The sequence below is a fragment of the Hippopotamus amphibius genome, chromosome 8, assembly GCF_030028045.1.
Source record: "Hippopotamus amphibius kiboko isolate mHipAmp2 chromosome 8, mHipAmp2.hap2, whole genome shotgun sequence".
NCBI classification, from domain to species: domain Eukaryota; kingdom Metazoa; phylum Chordata; class Mammalia; order Artiodactyla; family Hippopotamidae; genus Hippopotamus; species Hippopotamus amphibius.
Window position 1 is genome coordinate 104,728,495 of NC_080193.1, and position 14,577 is coordinate 104,743,071.

Below are 14,577 nucleotides of genomic sequence, written 5' to 3' on the forward strand. Positions count from 1 at the left end.
CCAGTACTGCCCTTAGCATTTGATGCTCCTGATAGTTTGTGGTTGAATATTTTCTTTCAAGTCAGAAAGGTACAATTCACATGTTTGAAAAAGAGGAAGAAACTTCAAGGCTATTGTGTTTTGCATCATCATCTTTCAATTTTACTCTCCTTTTAGATTTAGAATAGAGGCATATAAACACATAGTCAGGCCAAATGCCAAATGGCTTAGTATTATATCAACAATTTTCAGAGGCTGAAGCTAGATATCACCATAGAAAAAACTTCTTGGATGTAAGAAGAAATGTGAAATGCAATTGCAATGACCCCTTTACAATAAAAAATCTCAGTAAAAAAATCAAAAGTTTGATATCATGGTACAGGAACAAATATTCATATTATTATAAATCTATTTCCCCATTTCTCAATTTAAAAACTTAAAAGTTCTTTTTTTTCTATATAAGATCATCAGCTTTCACAGTCTTCCCTAATTTTGCAACACTTTGCTCTTCCAATACTTCCAGCATACAAGGAAGTTCTAATTCCAAGTTATAGCTGTACATTCAAAGTGAATACTGCAATTTAACCAGTGCATTAGAATATCCTTCCTTGTTGGCATTATGCCCTCTTTTGCTGACTGTACAGATGCAGATATGATGGTGATGACGTAGGTATGTGGCTATTTGACTTTCCAAAAGTCAAAGGGCAGGCTGTAGTTGAAGCCAAATAGAAATTCTGGCCAAATACCAAAGTCAAAGTCAAACTTACACTAATTTCCTAATTCAGAGTTTGGTAGAACATTTTAATAAGCAAAGAATGTCCTAACTTTTTTTTATAATTTCTCTATTCCCTTTTACTCCTTTTCTGGAGAAGTAACTAGACATTTTAAGCTGAAATCAATGAATTCCTCTAAAATCCACAAGATGGTGCTATGCAGTGGCATTTAGAAAAATTTTAAAAACCATTTGCCTTCTAGGAGCAACTTTTAGGCAGGACCAAATAAGTACCATTTAATAACATCCACTGTAGATAAATGTTATTTTTAGAAAAGCAATGTAAACAAAATTCGTTGATATAGGGAATGCAACTCCTAATGTTGCTTTCTAATAATTTATCCAATAAATTATACTTGTTAACTCTGTTATTGATCTCAAGTTTTAAGAATATTTTGTGAGAAGACTAAGAATTGAACTTGGATCTCAGCAGGGCTAAGTCATATGAAAAGTACTGGACTGAAACAGAGACCACAGTTCTAATCTCTGCCCTCCACCTGAATTGCTACCTCCAGCCATCATTCCATCTATTCCTGCTGTTCCTAATGAAGGACAATTTTACCCTGGAGGCATTTTTGATTGTCACAACTTGGGGGGGGGGTTGTTGCTGCTACTGGCATCTAGTGGGGAGAGGTCAGGGATGCTGCTAAACATGCTACAATGCACGGGACCGCCTCCACAACAAAGAACGATCCTCTGCTAAATATTAGCAGTGCCAAGATCGAAAAAATTTTGACCTATTTGTTCACTCCTTTGTTGGTTTGCGTGTTCATTCATTAGTTAGTTCATACATTTATTCCCTTATGCGTATACTTATCTACCCATCAGTCCATTAATTCATCTCTTCTACAAATTTTTACAAAGTGTTTATGATTCAAGACTGGACTAAACTCTAGGGATTAAAAAGACAAGAACGACCTTATTCCTGTTCAGTCTAACAGGGAAGAGAGACATGTATAAAATAATATAACAATAATATGTGATCAGTGTTTCAGTGGTAAGATATTCTGAGAACACAGACGCGTACGATGAATATTGGAGAAGAGGACAGAATTCAGGAAGGTGTCATAGAAGTGGAGATTGTTTACTAGGTGGGTGGAGGTTGGTCATAGAATAAAATTTTGAGCAAAGCACAAGAAAAGCCAGAGATATATTAGTTCAAAGTGTGTTTGGTGAGCAGTAGTACACTGTTGTGGTATGAGATTAGACTGATGAGAAGGGTTAGGAAAAGGAAAGGAGAAAATCTTTAAAAAATAGATGGGGCCCCACTGAGAAGGGTCTTGTATTTCATCTTCCAGGCACTGATATTTTTAAAATAGAAGAGTGATATTAGACATGTGGCAATCACTTAACCTTTTTGGGTCTGGGTTTCACACCCTTAAAGTGTTTGATAAGATGTATTTCAGGTTTCTTTTTAGCTTTAAAGCTATGTTTTATAATTATAAAGCCAATCCATTAGATATATTAAATACTGTGTAGTCTTTGATTTATATTATAACCATCAATAAAAATCACATCTGTAAAGAAAATCTTTTTTTCATATACAAAACTTGTATTATCACAGATAATTATTTTCACTATAATGAACAAAATATAATATATTCCTATTAATATATTTGGTGTTTATTTTAAGGCTGGACATACTTGAGAAGATCAAATTATCTTGCAGAATATACAGTCTCCTGATTGGTTTATTCCTACATCAGTGACTACTTTAGGTTGACGCAGGATAAATTTTTAAAATATCTTTTCCACATACAACCTTCTCTACTATTTGTACTTCTTGTTTTAGACAATCTAATTAGATTGGATTAGTTTAACATATGTTTTATAATTTGAATAATTACTTCAAAAATGTTTTAGGGAAATAAAACATTGGGGTACTTTTTAAATTCATTGTTGTCATTGTAGTATAATTGATTTACTATGTTGTGTTAGTTTCAGGTGTACAGCAAAGTGATTCAGTTTTTTATATACATAATATATATATAAGAGAATATATATGTGTATCCTTTTTCAGATTCTTTTCCCATATAGGTCATTACAAAATGTTGAGTATAGTTCCCTGTGCTATACAGTAGGTCCTTGTTTATCTATTTTAGATATAGTAGTGTGTATATATTCCTCCCAAATTCCTAAATTGTCCCTCCCCCACCTTTCCCCCTTGGTAACCGTAAGTTTGTTTTCTATGTCTGTGAGTCTGTTTCTGTTCTGTAAATAAGTTCATTTGTATCATTTTTTTAGATTCCACATATAATGATATCATATGATATTTGTCTTTCTCTGTCTGACTCACTTCAATTAGTATGACAATCTCTAGGTCCATCCATGTTGCTGTAAAAAACATTGGGGTCTTTTACACCTTATATTAATAAATGAAGAAAACTCAAAGATTAACAATTGTTTGAATTTTACTTGAGTAAATTAGTAGTATCCAGTGGATATTTGATTTTGATTTACAAAATACATTTTCATTACATATTTTTTCATATAATATTGTAACATTTGTAATATAAATTCAGCTTTAAAATATGGGTAGCTGAAACTGTTGCTACAGACCAGTTCTGTTGTCATTCAGAATTTAAGCCCATCAATCAAATGGCATAACATGAAATAAAAGAAAAAAAAATTGGACGGGTGGTGTGCAAAAAAGAAAAATGGGCCCCATATCTAAATTAAACACAGAAATCGCCTATGAGGAACACTGCCATCCTTTTGCCCAAGTAGAGAAATGAAAATACTGATGTCAAAAGTGACAGTGGCACTGAGAAGGGCAGGGCTGTATTACAAGTCTTCTGAACTGGTTAGTGATACCATAACTATGTCGCTTTCATCCTTGCCTGTTGTCTGACTATAATTGTCTACTCCATTTGATTGCATCTTTTTGAATCTTTTTTTCTCCTTCCCCCAAATCTTTATCCTTCTGGTTTCTGTACCACATTTCTGCAAATATTAATTAAAATCCCGATGGATCATTTCAGATTTGAATATCCCTTCACATTTGTTTTCCTCCACAGAAATTACTATTAAAACCAATCCAATAATTTAAAAAGTAGTGTGGATTTTCCACAGTGCTTGTGTTTTGGGACAGCATCATGGACTCAATTCAAGATACAAGGTTAACCTTCAAAAGATGAGAACTTTGTATAATGTTACAAAAAGGGTTTCAAGCCCCAGGAAAGTAGTTGAACTAGTTAGTGGTTTTCAAAGGCACCTTAGGGTTCGGAGAGGGGCTATGGAAGAAGCACTAATGGGGACAAACTGTAGAACTGCAAGGATACCCCCACTGCCCACCCCTAACCCCACTTCATCACAAACTCTGCCTGTTTGTTCCAGATCCAACATTGTTTGGACAAACATTACAAGGAGGTGCCAGATGATTTTTAAGGTCCCTTCTGACCTGAGTTTCTATGAATTTTTATGTTCAAATCTTTTTCAAAAACGCAGAACTTCAAGTAAAAGACTTCAATAATAACTGAGAGACACAAGGTAGGATAAAGAAAACATTAAAAACAATAGCACCAAAAATTTAACTTTTCCACTTCTTCCTATGAAATTAGACATTTTCTATTTAAATGTAATGAAAAGACACAATTAAAAAAAATTAAATCCCTTCAAACACTGAGATATACAGTAAAAGACAAACAGATCAGCAAGAAAACCTTCATTCGAACCTTCAGTTTGAATGTCCTGCAGAGAGAGACCTTGGAGATCTGCCCAAGAACAGGAGAAGTTGTTCTCTCCAGAAGGGCTCCTTTTCAAAGCAAGGGACAGCTCTGAACACACATGGGAATCAGGGCATGCAGACATCACAGGATGCTTCAGTTCAGGGTCTCTGATTCCTGTGCATACGGGAGGTTACCCTCTTAGTGTCAATAAGAGTTGACATTCACTTGCATGTACATAGGACATTAAACAACAATAACACAGAGGTGCCTGCAAGTGCTGGACTGGACACTACTGGACTGTCTGTCACAAGATGTATCATTTGTCTTAATAAAAGTTGTCAGTCATTACCTACTGGGTGAAATTTTGAAGTAAATATTTATTCTGTAAACCTCATAATGCAACAAAAATTCATGTTACTTAGGGGAAAATGTTTCTAAATATTCTTAGAATTTTTTGGATATAATAAGATACATTTTGTGAATTATAATAGTTTTAGAAATAATCTTAATGTGTAGACAAATTTTCAGCAAAAACTCAAAGTCTATTTTAGGGATTGCTCTTCATCTGCAATATAACTAATAGGTATGAAAAAATAGCTTTGGAGAGAGGCTCTGGGAGACTCTTCATTCCCTTCAACACCTAGGCTCCATAATAAAGGAATGCACAGTGAACGACCACGTGGAAGGTAGAAAGGAAAGGATTGAATTAAGCGGTGAACAGGTCGTAGAGTTACTTTTTTGGCTAGTTACAGGAGATAGTCTGGCTCTGAAGGAACAGAATGCATAACAAGTGATTGCAATTGAAGCTAATAACTATGCTTACATTGTAGTCTACTGGACTTTCATGATAAAGAACAATCAGCCAGCTAAAGAGAAAAAATCTCTTCCATATTGTGTAAAGAGAAAGACATTTCCCAAATATTAAGATGAAAGCTTGTTAATTCTGGGAATTTTGCTGTTTCTCTACCCCTTCATTAAGACAAAAAATGACTAGAGATCCACTTCCCATAATTGAGGCGAAGATGTACGGGCAATGGAGTTATTTCTGTTAGTTGTTGTAACTTCTTTCTGGATATCAAGCTCCTTTTCTTCATTTAAAATAAATGGCTAGAATAGCTTCCCCACTCCAAACTAAATAAGGCAGCAGTGAAACCCATTTGCTATTTTAGAAAATGACTAATAGAACACATATTTTATAATATCAAAGTTCAAATAATTTAATACTCACAAGCAATTAAAACCATTTCTGCACTTAACTTGTCCTAGAATGACAACTAAAGTAACTCTTTTTTAATTCTTCATTTATCGGACCACATGTATATGGAAGAAGAAACAAAATCTTCTCATGTTCCATGAGGAGGGAAGAAGGCAGAATGAAATCTGACATAGTGCAAAAATATGGTGAAAGTGTAATCTTAGAAAAATTGTGCAAGGCATCAGACTTCTGGCTTTTTTTTTTTTTTTCTTTTGCTGCGCTGCCAGGCTTGGGATCTTATTCCACCCTCACCCCCACCCCCATCCCACCCCCAGGAATCAAACCCCTGCGCCCTGCAGTGGAAGCTCAGAGTCCTAACCACTGGACTGCCACGGAATTCCCTAGACTTCTGTCTTTCTAAGGGAAATTCTCTACTCATATTTCTCTGAACACAGATAAATGCTAGAATATGAAAAGAGAAAAAAAGATTCATTGTTTTAATTAAAATGTTCTTTAAAACATTATTTCAAAATTCCACAGCACAATAGGAAGCTTTCTAATTACTATATTCTGAAATGCATCAGGTAAGTAGGTAGTGAAATGGATTTAGTTAGTAGAGTTGATTCTTTTGCTTGTTCTAATAAGGGCTTGCCTTCATTTGCGATAAATTGGCCAAGTCTCCTATATATGAAACTCTTGACCAAACTGTAAATTATATGTATCCGCTGGCCAGGAAATTTCTACCCTTGATATTTTGGGTTTTGTTGCCCATTTGGGGGGCCAGAAGAGACGATGCAGGCAAGGCAGAGTGGCACAGTTTCCTCTCAACCCTACAATCAGAAACAGGCTGGCACGAAGGAGAACACAACCACAGGGTGAGGTGAGTGTGACTTGAGTCGGCAAGTGCAGGGTAGGATCCTGTATTTACTTAAAATTTTGATGTTTTGTTCAGCACTGATTCCTTATTTTGTATTCATTTTGACCTCTTAAGATATGCTTTATTGAATTTTTGGCACCCACTTATATTTTGTGTCCTAGCTGAATGCCTCCCTCACTCACCCTGGTCCTGGCCCCCTCAAGCAGCACGGGGCTCTGGATTCAAGTAGATCTGTGTAGCCACACTAGAGCCCAGCCTCTCCCTTTTACACGCATGGACTCTGATGGGCCAGGGAAGGCTTTTATACTACGTTCTCCCTGCTTGCAAAGATGAAAACGAAGTGTACAGAGAAGTGTCCTCTTTGTCTCATAGGGAAACTATGAAAGTGTTAGGAAGCAGTTGTCACTGATGGAACTGACACTGAGACTTTTAGCTGTTCTCTCTTCCAGTACTTGTTTCTGGACAGGAGCCATGATGAGCAAAAGAACTAATGCCCTGAATATGGATTTATTAGCAGGAGAAACGAGGAGTCAGAATTAACACTTTCACCCAAAAAGTATGAAAAAAATCCCTCCAAAGCATGCTAAGTTAAATAAAAATGAGAGGCTTGATATACATACACTGTAAATGTGACACAAACTCTTTAAAAGCACGAAATGGGCAGGATTACGTGTGATAGAGCTAAGCTAACACCAAGAGTACTTTTCCACTCTTGAAGACAGCAAAATAATACTTTCAATCTCATTGCTAAACTTCTCATCAGCCTTGCTGGTATCTGTCTCCTTGTCTTTTAAAAAAAGATATGCTTACAGACCTCAGGCAGGGGCAGATGCTGCCCCTCTTCAGAAAGAACCTTGGGGCCCTGCTTTCTCTCTATTTGTGTTTGACAGGAGTAGAGCGGAGAAAGGGACTAAGGTTTACTCAGTAACTCCTCTGTGTTGATGCTTTCAGAAGCCTTATCTTACTTGATGCCCCAGCAGTCCTGGAAGAGAGAGCAATTCTCACAAAGAGGATTAGGAGATGTGAGGAGGAAGATTTAGTCCTGGCAGGTGCTACAGCTAGAACCATGAAGCCCCTAGGTGTCACACTGTTTTCTCTGGCAGGATATGATAAGACTAGGTGTAACGTTACTGTTCTGTATTTCATTTCAGCAAGTCATCTCACTATAGGATTGCTGGAAAGGTGAAATACAGGGGCTTCAGGTCCATTGTCCTCCATGGAAAGAAACTTTGGATACTGCAGTACTTTTTGGAAATTGGAAGTTAAAGCTATAGGCAATAAAATTTCTTGAAAGAAGAGAAAGTTGGAGATGTCAACCTGGTTAAAGAGCTCTCAAAATTAGCTGCTAACATTAGATGGGGATTGGTTTTTAGGCATTAACATGAGTATAAATCTATTTTATGCATGTCTATGCAGATTCAATAGAAAAAAACCCCTAAATATATATTTAATTCCTTAGGGTCCGAAAGCACTTTGAGGATTTAAACTGATAAACCAACCTCAAAGGGACTGATTCCTGCAACTAAAACACAGACACCTCTGGGGTGAAATGTGGCAACAGTTTGACAGGCATAGCAGTAGCTTAGGCCAGAAAGGATTTATCCAATTAAAATTATGGGATGAATTTTGGCTGGCAGAATGTAATTACCAGCCTTGGAATGGATCCAGGATCCTGAGGTTAACACCCCTCCTCTTGCCAACAACCCTCCTACCTGCCAACACTCCGAGATGGAGAAGGCTGGATCTGACACAATCGCACATAATACTGTTGTGACATCTAAGTACAATGATGATGATGTGAGAAGCATCATGAACCTGATTTTTTTTAACACTCATTATGTTACTTATTTTTATGCCACATTAGGCTAGAAACCAAATGTCCACATAAATGTTAATTTCCTCAAATCTGTGTTTAAAAAGTATAATTAGAAAATAAAAAAATAGATTTAAAAATTAATTTATTCCGCCAAAGTAGTTATTTAGTGATTATTTCACTTCAGGAACGAAATTGGATCAAAACGGTGACATTTAATCCTTGTTACATTAAAAAAAAAAGAAGAAGGTCCTGATTTTTTGGAAGAGAAATGTATGCTCAAGGTTCCCTGGCCTAAAAAAAAAGGGAAATGCTTAATGCCCGGTTCCTACTCGTTGTAACTTTGACTAAATGGGTAGATGCTTTTGTCCTGGGGTGGGTGCAGGTCATATTCACAATCGCTCACGGGCAGTCTCTCAGGAGGGAATTTATCGTGTGTGTGTGTGTGTGTGTGTGTGTGTGTGTGTGTGTGTGTGTGTACCGAAAGAGCCCCCTGCTGGTGTATGATCAATGAGTAATGCCCTCATCATTAGATTCTGATGCCCTTTAAAAAAGTCACTCATTTACGAGAGAACAGTGGAGACTTCCAAGCTAACGCAGGCGGGGCGGTAAGGCACTTCTGGAGGGAAGGCGAAGCTCTCCGGGACGGCCGGCACGCGGTCGGGTCGGGGCGGGCGGGCGGGGTCAGGGAGGGAGCTGCAGCGGGCGGGCTGGCGGGCTGGCGGGCTGACGGGCGGGCGGCGGGGCTGGAGCGCGCGGGCGCCCGGGGGGCGGGGCCGGCGGCGGAAGCTGCGCGCTGATCACGCGCCGCGACTCCGGCTCGGCGCCGTTGTACCCCGCCGCCCTCCGCCCGCGCAGGTGGGTTCCCCCCTTCCCCAAACCGCGGAGCGGCTGGCGTGGCCGCGGGCTCGAGGCGCGCCCGGGGCAGCGCCGCCGGCCGCCCCTCGCTCCCGGGCCCCGCCGCCCGCGGACGCAGATCCCCCTGCTGGTGTCCCCCCGGGGCCCTCAGCGCGTCCCTCGGGTTCCCCTTCGGCGCACGTGGCTCTGGGTCACTGCACACCGGAACCTGGGCGGGAGCGCGCAGGGGGTCCCCGCGGCGGCGTCTGTCCCAGACCTCGCGCTCCCACCTCCTCAGCGAGCCTCTGCGGCCCTAAAGCTGCTAACGGTGGTGCGTGCGCAGGGCGCAGGTGAGGTGGCCCAGCCGTCGCGGACTGCTCCGCTCCGCAAGGGCCGCGCCAGTTCTTCGTGGGGAGGCAGGTTTTAGGGCTCTTGCCGGAAGTAATCGCAAACGTGATCGAAGGGATGGGCGGGCAGGGATCACACTCTCAAACCACGAAGTGTGTGGAGGCTTGCTCAGGGTCACGTTCTTAGAGGAGGAGGGACAGAAGCACTTCCCATTTTCCCTGGCAAGCCTGACTGCTCGCCGAAAGCCTGATATTGCCGCTGATTTCAGCTTTTGCAGTGAAGGTCGATTTTTCTAACACCATCTTTGTGTGATTTAGCTGTCCACAGGGAATCAGAATGTGGAATGAGAGGATGAAACTAATCCTTTCTTTTGCACTGTGAGGGGTTGCCATAAACACCATTTGTTAAAAAGCATAATTATGTTGGGAAAGTGCCTGATGAGACAATTAAGCTACATAAACACACTGAAAACAAATGAAAGCCAGAAGACGCCCACACCCCTGGTGTAAAGCAATTTTTTGTTTACATAAAAATGAGAGAGGTCTGAGCTGTTTTATTACAACAGTGTTATTAATGTCTGCAAAATCCTAATGATCATATTTTTTATGAATTTTCAATCATGAGATGATGGTCACAATATGAAAACCTGAACTAACCATGAAGCGCTGTATCCCCTCTTAGATTAAAGTCATCAGGCCGAGGAACAATCCTGGTGAACGGAAGCCACTGGATTTATGCATGGAGAACACTATTAATTGCACCACAGCATGTTAGCTTAAACTTATGAGCTTAACATGTGTCTCAGAGTTGGACACCATTCCCTGCAGTATTCCTGGCACAAAGAACATTACCTGACACAAAATGACCCTCATCAAATATTTGCTGATCGAGTTCATGAGGGCCACATTCACTTTTAGCTATATTTAAAAGAGGCCAGAATATGATGCCCTTATCTTAAAAAGGGGGATTATTTTCTTTTTGTTTTGAGATATTTACATTTCTTTAGTTCATAGTATCATTTGAGGTATGGAAAGATAACTAGTTGAAAAATGCCATTCTAGAGTCCTAAAGAGAATCAAAGCAACCTCCAAAACTTCTGTAATCGTTCCATTTTCAACAAAATCAGTCACATTTTTGGCTGCTTATTGAGTAACATATCAGAGCACTCCATGTCAGCTTTCAGTTCAAGGTACATAGTCCTGTGAAACAAGATTTTAAACTGATTTAGGGACTATGGAGTGCAAAGTACAAGAGGAACTTAGTCATATAGTTGTCATTTAAAGCCCCCAAATGAGTCCCTTTTAGTTCATACACTGCTCTTTCTTTCTGTCAGGATAGTTTTTGTAAGAATCAGCATATTAAGTAATCACCTTCATTTCTCTTTTCTGCATTTCCCCAATAATCTCATTTAACAAAAGTATCATGCTTCTTCAAAAACAGGATTAAACTATGGAAGACAATGCTTAAAAGGAGTAATGTACTTTAATGAAGAAATTTCACATGACAATTCAGACTGAGTCTTCATATGTTCATATGCATGGTTTCCTGGTTGAGTCAATCTGAGGATGTTATCCTTTAGGTGTTACTGAGGAATGAAATAGTGAAGCATTCGTATTATGACTCCTAGTTTCTAAAAAACTGTGATTTTTTTTTATAATGTTTAATGAACATGAAAATATGAATGAATTGTAGAAACCAAAATGAAGGCTCATTTTTCTCCTGTTCTAGAAGGAAATCACCATGTCTTCTTCCAGACTGGGGCTCCGTTTGGCTGCGTGTTTATTAAACATTTCAGAAGCCAGAAGAAAATACATTGTTGAGAACGTAGCAAAAGCAGCTCTTCTTGAAAAAAATGGTAGGAACAACAGTCAATTGAAGTGAATATGTAGTATTTTGATAATACAGTAATTTTTGTACTCTGCTAATAGTATCTATAGAACACTCTTTTTCTTTCTTCCTGAATTTTCCCCCTTGTTCTTGGGCCATTATAGCTTCTGCAGGACTCCAGGATACTGAGATAGATCACTTACTCAGATGTGCACATATGCTCTTTTCCAAACGCCTGCATACAATCCACAGCATATTTCTTCACATTGGAGAGAGTGTCTGAAATGCACATTATTCAGGATATTGACAAGCTCCTGAGGAGGATATGTTTACATAAAGGTTTAATGTTTCCCTCATGGGCCATTTATATGATCATTAATAGAATGAGCATAATTGTATATTATGCTTTTTATTCAGCAGGTTAAATAAAAAATAAACTTGCCAAATACCAAGTACTTTTCAAAAGCACTCCTGCCAGCAAAGCCCATGCTGTCCTTACAGCATTAATATTTCTATTCCATTTTCTCCGCATAAAGACTTAGGCAGTTGCATTTAAGTGATGTGTTTAAGATCACTCTGTGATTCAGATTCAGAAGACTGAAACTCCAGCCTCCTTACTCCCTGGGCCAGTATTTACTGTAAGAGTTACTACTCTCTCTCTTTTTTTTTTAAACCCTTGTTAAAATGTTCATGTGATGACATATAGTTCTAGACATCATTTGTTTTTATTTTCACACATACACAAAACACAGTGTATTTGTAGACTTCCAGTCACTTCAGTACAAAAGCCTTGCTATTAAATCAACAGCTTTTTGGCAGCAGGTGAGCACTGAGTCACAGCCCTAAAGCATTTGAGACAGTCTCTTTTAATTTGTGATTGTCAGTTTTGATTTGGTTATTACTTTTCATGAGAGAGAAGTGTTTCCCCTCAGCCCATTTCTAATGCTGAACACATTTAAGTTACTGTCTTGCAACTTTGCGGGAGCTGGAAATGTCTATGAAAATTCCTAATAATTGCTGATAAGAAAACTCCTCTGGAGTCAGTGTGCAGCTGTGCTTTTGCCTTCTCTTTGCAGTAAGAGCCAGCTTGGGCTGCTCATTGTCAGATAGTACATCTAATGGGATTGGGTGAATGTGCGGAGACACATTCTGTGATTAAGTGACTGGGCAGAGACATTTGTGGAAGCCACACACTGATGGACGCCTGGGTCTCAACTCACAGTTTTTATCAGCTTATTAGTGGCAGCAGCTCAAATGGAATTATAGCTATTATACTCCATTGCAAATACCAAACAATTTACTTCTCCCGAGATTCATACTGACAGCTCCTCCTGCCAGCAGTAATTTTTTTTCTATATGCATGCTTAAGAAATTGCAGGAGAAAGTGTTTCATTCTTTCAGCATTTGATTCAATTGAATCATATGAAACTGAGAATAAAAGCTTTTCAGAAGAAGATTTAGGATGAAAAAATAAAATCATCTGTTTTTTTCTAAAAGCTTAAGTATGTTGAAAAAAATACATAAAAAAGGAGGTTGTATGATCTTGTTCCTGCTCCGTCTTTCATAGTTTTAAAAATGCAGGGAAGGTAGCACTAGTTAAGAAAATAACCCGCTGTTTTACAAATACTTTAAAGGCATTTATTTTTAAGTGAATGGAATCAAACCATATCACCTATATTTTTTCCAATTAAGCAATGTGAAAATATTTAAATGGCCTAAAAGGTCTTATGTAAAGAAAGCTGAGTTATAAATTTTAGACCTACATGAGGGCAGATCTCTGTAGATGCTCATTTGGCTATGAGTGAGTGACATAAGTTTATCTTTTCACATTATTAAAATTAATAGTGTGGGGCTGCTGTAAGCTCTGTAGTTCCTGCGTGTAACTTATTTTTCCCCTCCTCTGAAAAGATTAATTGTTAAGCTGCCAGGGGACAGGGCGACAAAGGTATAATGGCATAGTGAAAGGTTTAATTACCGCCTGAAAACTTTTGTCCTTCACTTTGAATTTGCTTTTGTAGGCATACGAGGAACTTTTAAGGAGCCTGAACCAGGCTTGTAAACTTCAAAAATAACTACAGGGTTATGTGTGCTGCCATACGAGGGTATGGCAGCTTTCTCCTCCAGGTTACGCATTCAAGTGAGTCACAAGCCGCTGGAGGCTGGAAGTCGTTAACATCTGAAGGCTGCTGGTGGCCTTTGAAAAGGGCATGGTGGAGTCAGAACAGCTTCTAATAGGCAGGTGCACGTATCCCAGGAACCTCTGCTCCAGGCACTAATTGGCCTATCCTACTTTTTCCAGATGTGAGATTTTGATCCAGTTTGATTTCTGGGTTTGGAAGGAAAAATTGACAAGGCCTGGAAGATGAGATTGGTAAGGAACAGAATTTAGAGTGATACGATTTGGTGATTGAGACAAGAGCTACCATCTTAGACTGAGTTAAGAGAACTTTGGCAAATTCAGAAGCAAGTGCAAGGAAAGGTCTCTCACAGACACCAAAGCCTAGTATCTGAGCTGAGCCATCTGGCTGTGTAGGAAGAACTGTAAGAAGTAGACATTACTGTCTGTGAATTTCATGATTAATCAATGTCACTTCAGAGGTCACCCCCCAGAATTTTTCTCTTAAACTGTTCTATTAAACTATTTCTATTTAATTGTATCAGAAGAAATAAAGTATTAAGATTTCATCAGAGAAAAAATTCTTGCATTTATGTGTTGTTTTCTTTGTAGGACAGAAGCATCCTGAAGTATCAGTGCTCAATATATTTTCTGATCAAGAGTACAACAGATCAGTCATTACAATAGCAGCTTCTGTTGATGCGTTAGGTAAGATTTCAGCTTTTTTTACATATGTCTTTTGGCGAAGGGTCGGCTTCAGGTAGAGGCGAGTGCTCTTTAATCATTGATTTCCTGTGTTAATCTGTATCTGCCCCTCCATTACATAGGGAGTCTACCTCAAAACTGCATTTCATCATTTTTCTGAACATGTACATCTCAAACATTTCCCATTTCCTCTTCATTGGAATGAACCTTGGAGTCGAATATTTAATAACATCCTTTCCCTGAAGATGATCACATATCCTTTGTGGTTAAGAAAAATATCTTTAAGTTTTAACCTGTGAAGTAATAACATTGAAGTCAGCCCTGATTTCACTGATAAGTTGACATGGAACGAAACGTGCTAAGCAGTTGTGTTTTGGACCAGGAGCCTGACGTCTTGGGTTGGTCCATTGGGTGAAACTGAATGGGTTTCATGTCTCCTG

General features: G+C 38.9%; 1 protein-coding gene across 15 annotated transcripts in view; it reads left to right on the top strand.

Annotated features, from left to right (window-relative positions):
* FTCDNL1 (formiminotransferase cyclodeaminase N-terminal like) overlaps window positions 1-14,577 on the top strand; it is a 170,166-nt gene that overhangs the window by 28,942 nt on the left and 126,647 nt on the right. For 13 of the 15 annotated variants that reach the window (XR_009055230.1, XR_009055229.1, XR_009055231.1 and 10 more), the window contains exons 3-4: window positions 11,218-11,344; window positions 14,045-14,140. Coding sequence is in view for 12 of the 15 variants with exons in the window: in XM_057747192.1 (XP_057603175.1) it covers window positions 11,218-11,344; window positions 14,045-14,140 (223 nt within the window). In the remaining 3 variants the exon portion in view is untranslated. Of the gene's footprint in view, window positions 1-9,094; window positions 9,163-11,217; window positions 11,345-14,044; window positions 14,141-14,577 lie in introns of those variants that run through there. The other 2 variants (XM_057747186.1, XM_057747188.1) reach the window with 2 other exon arrangements.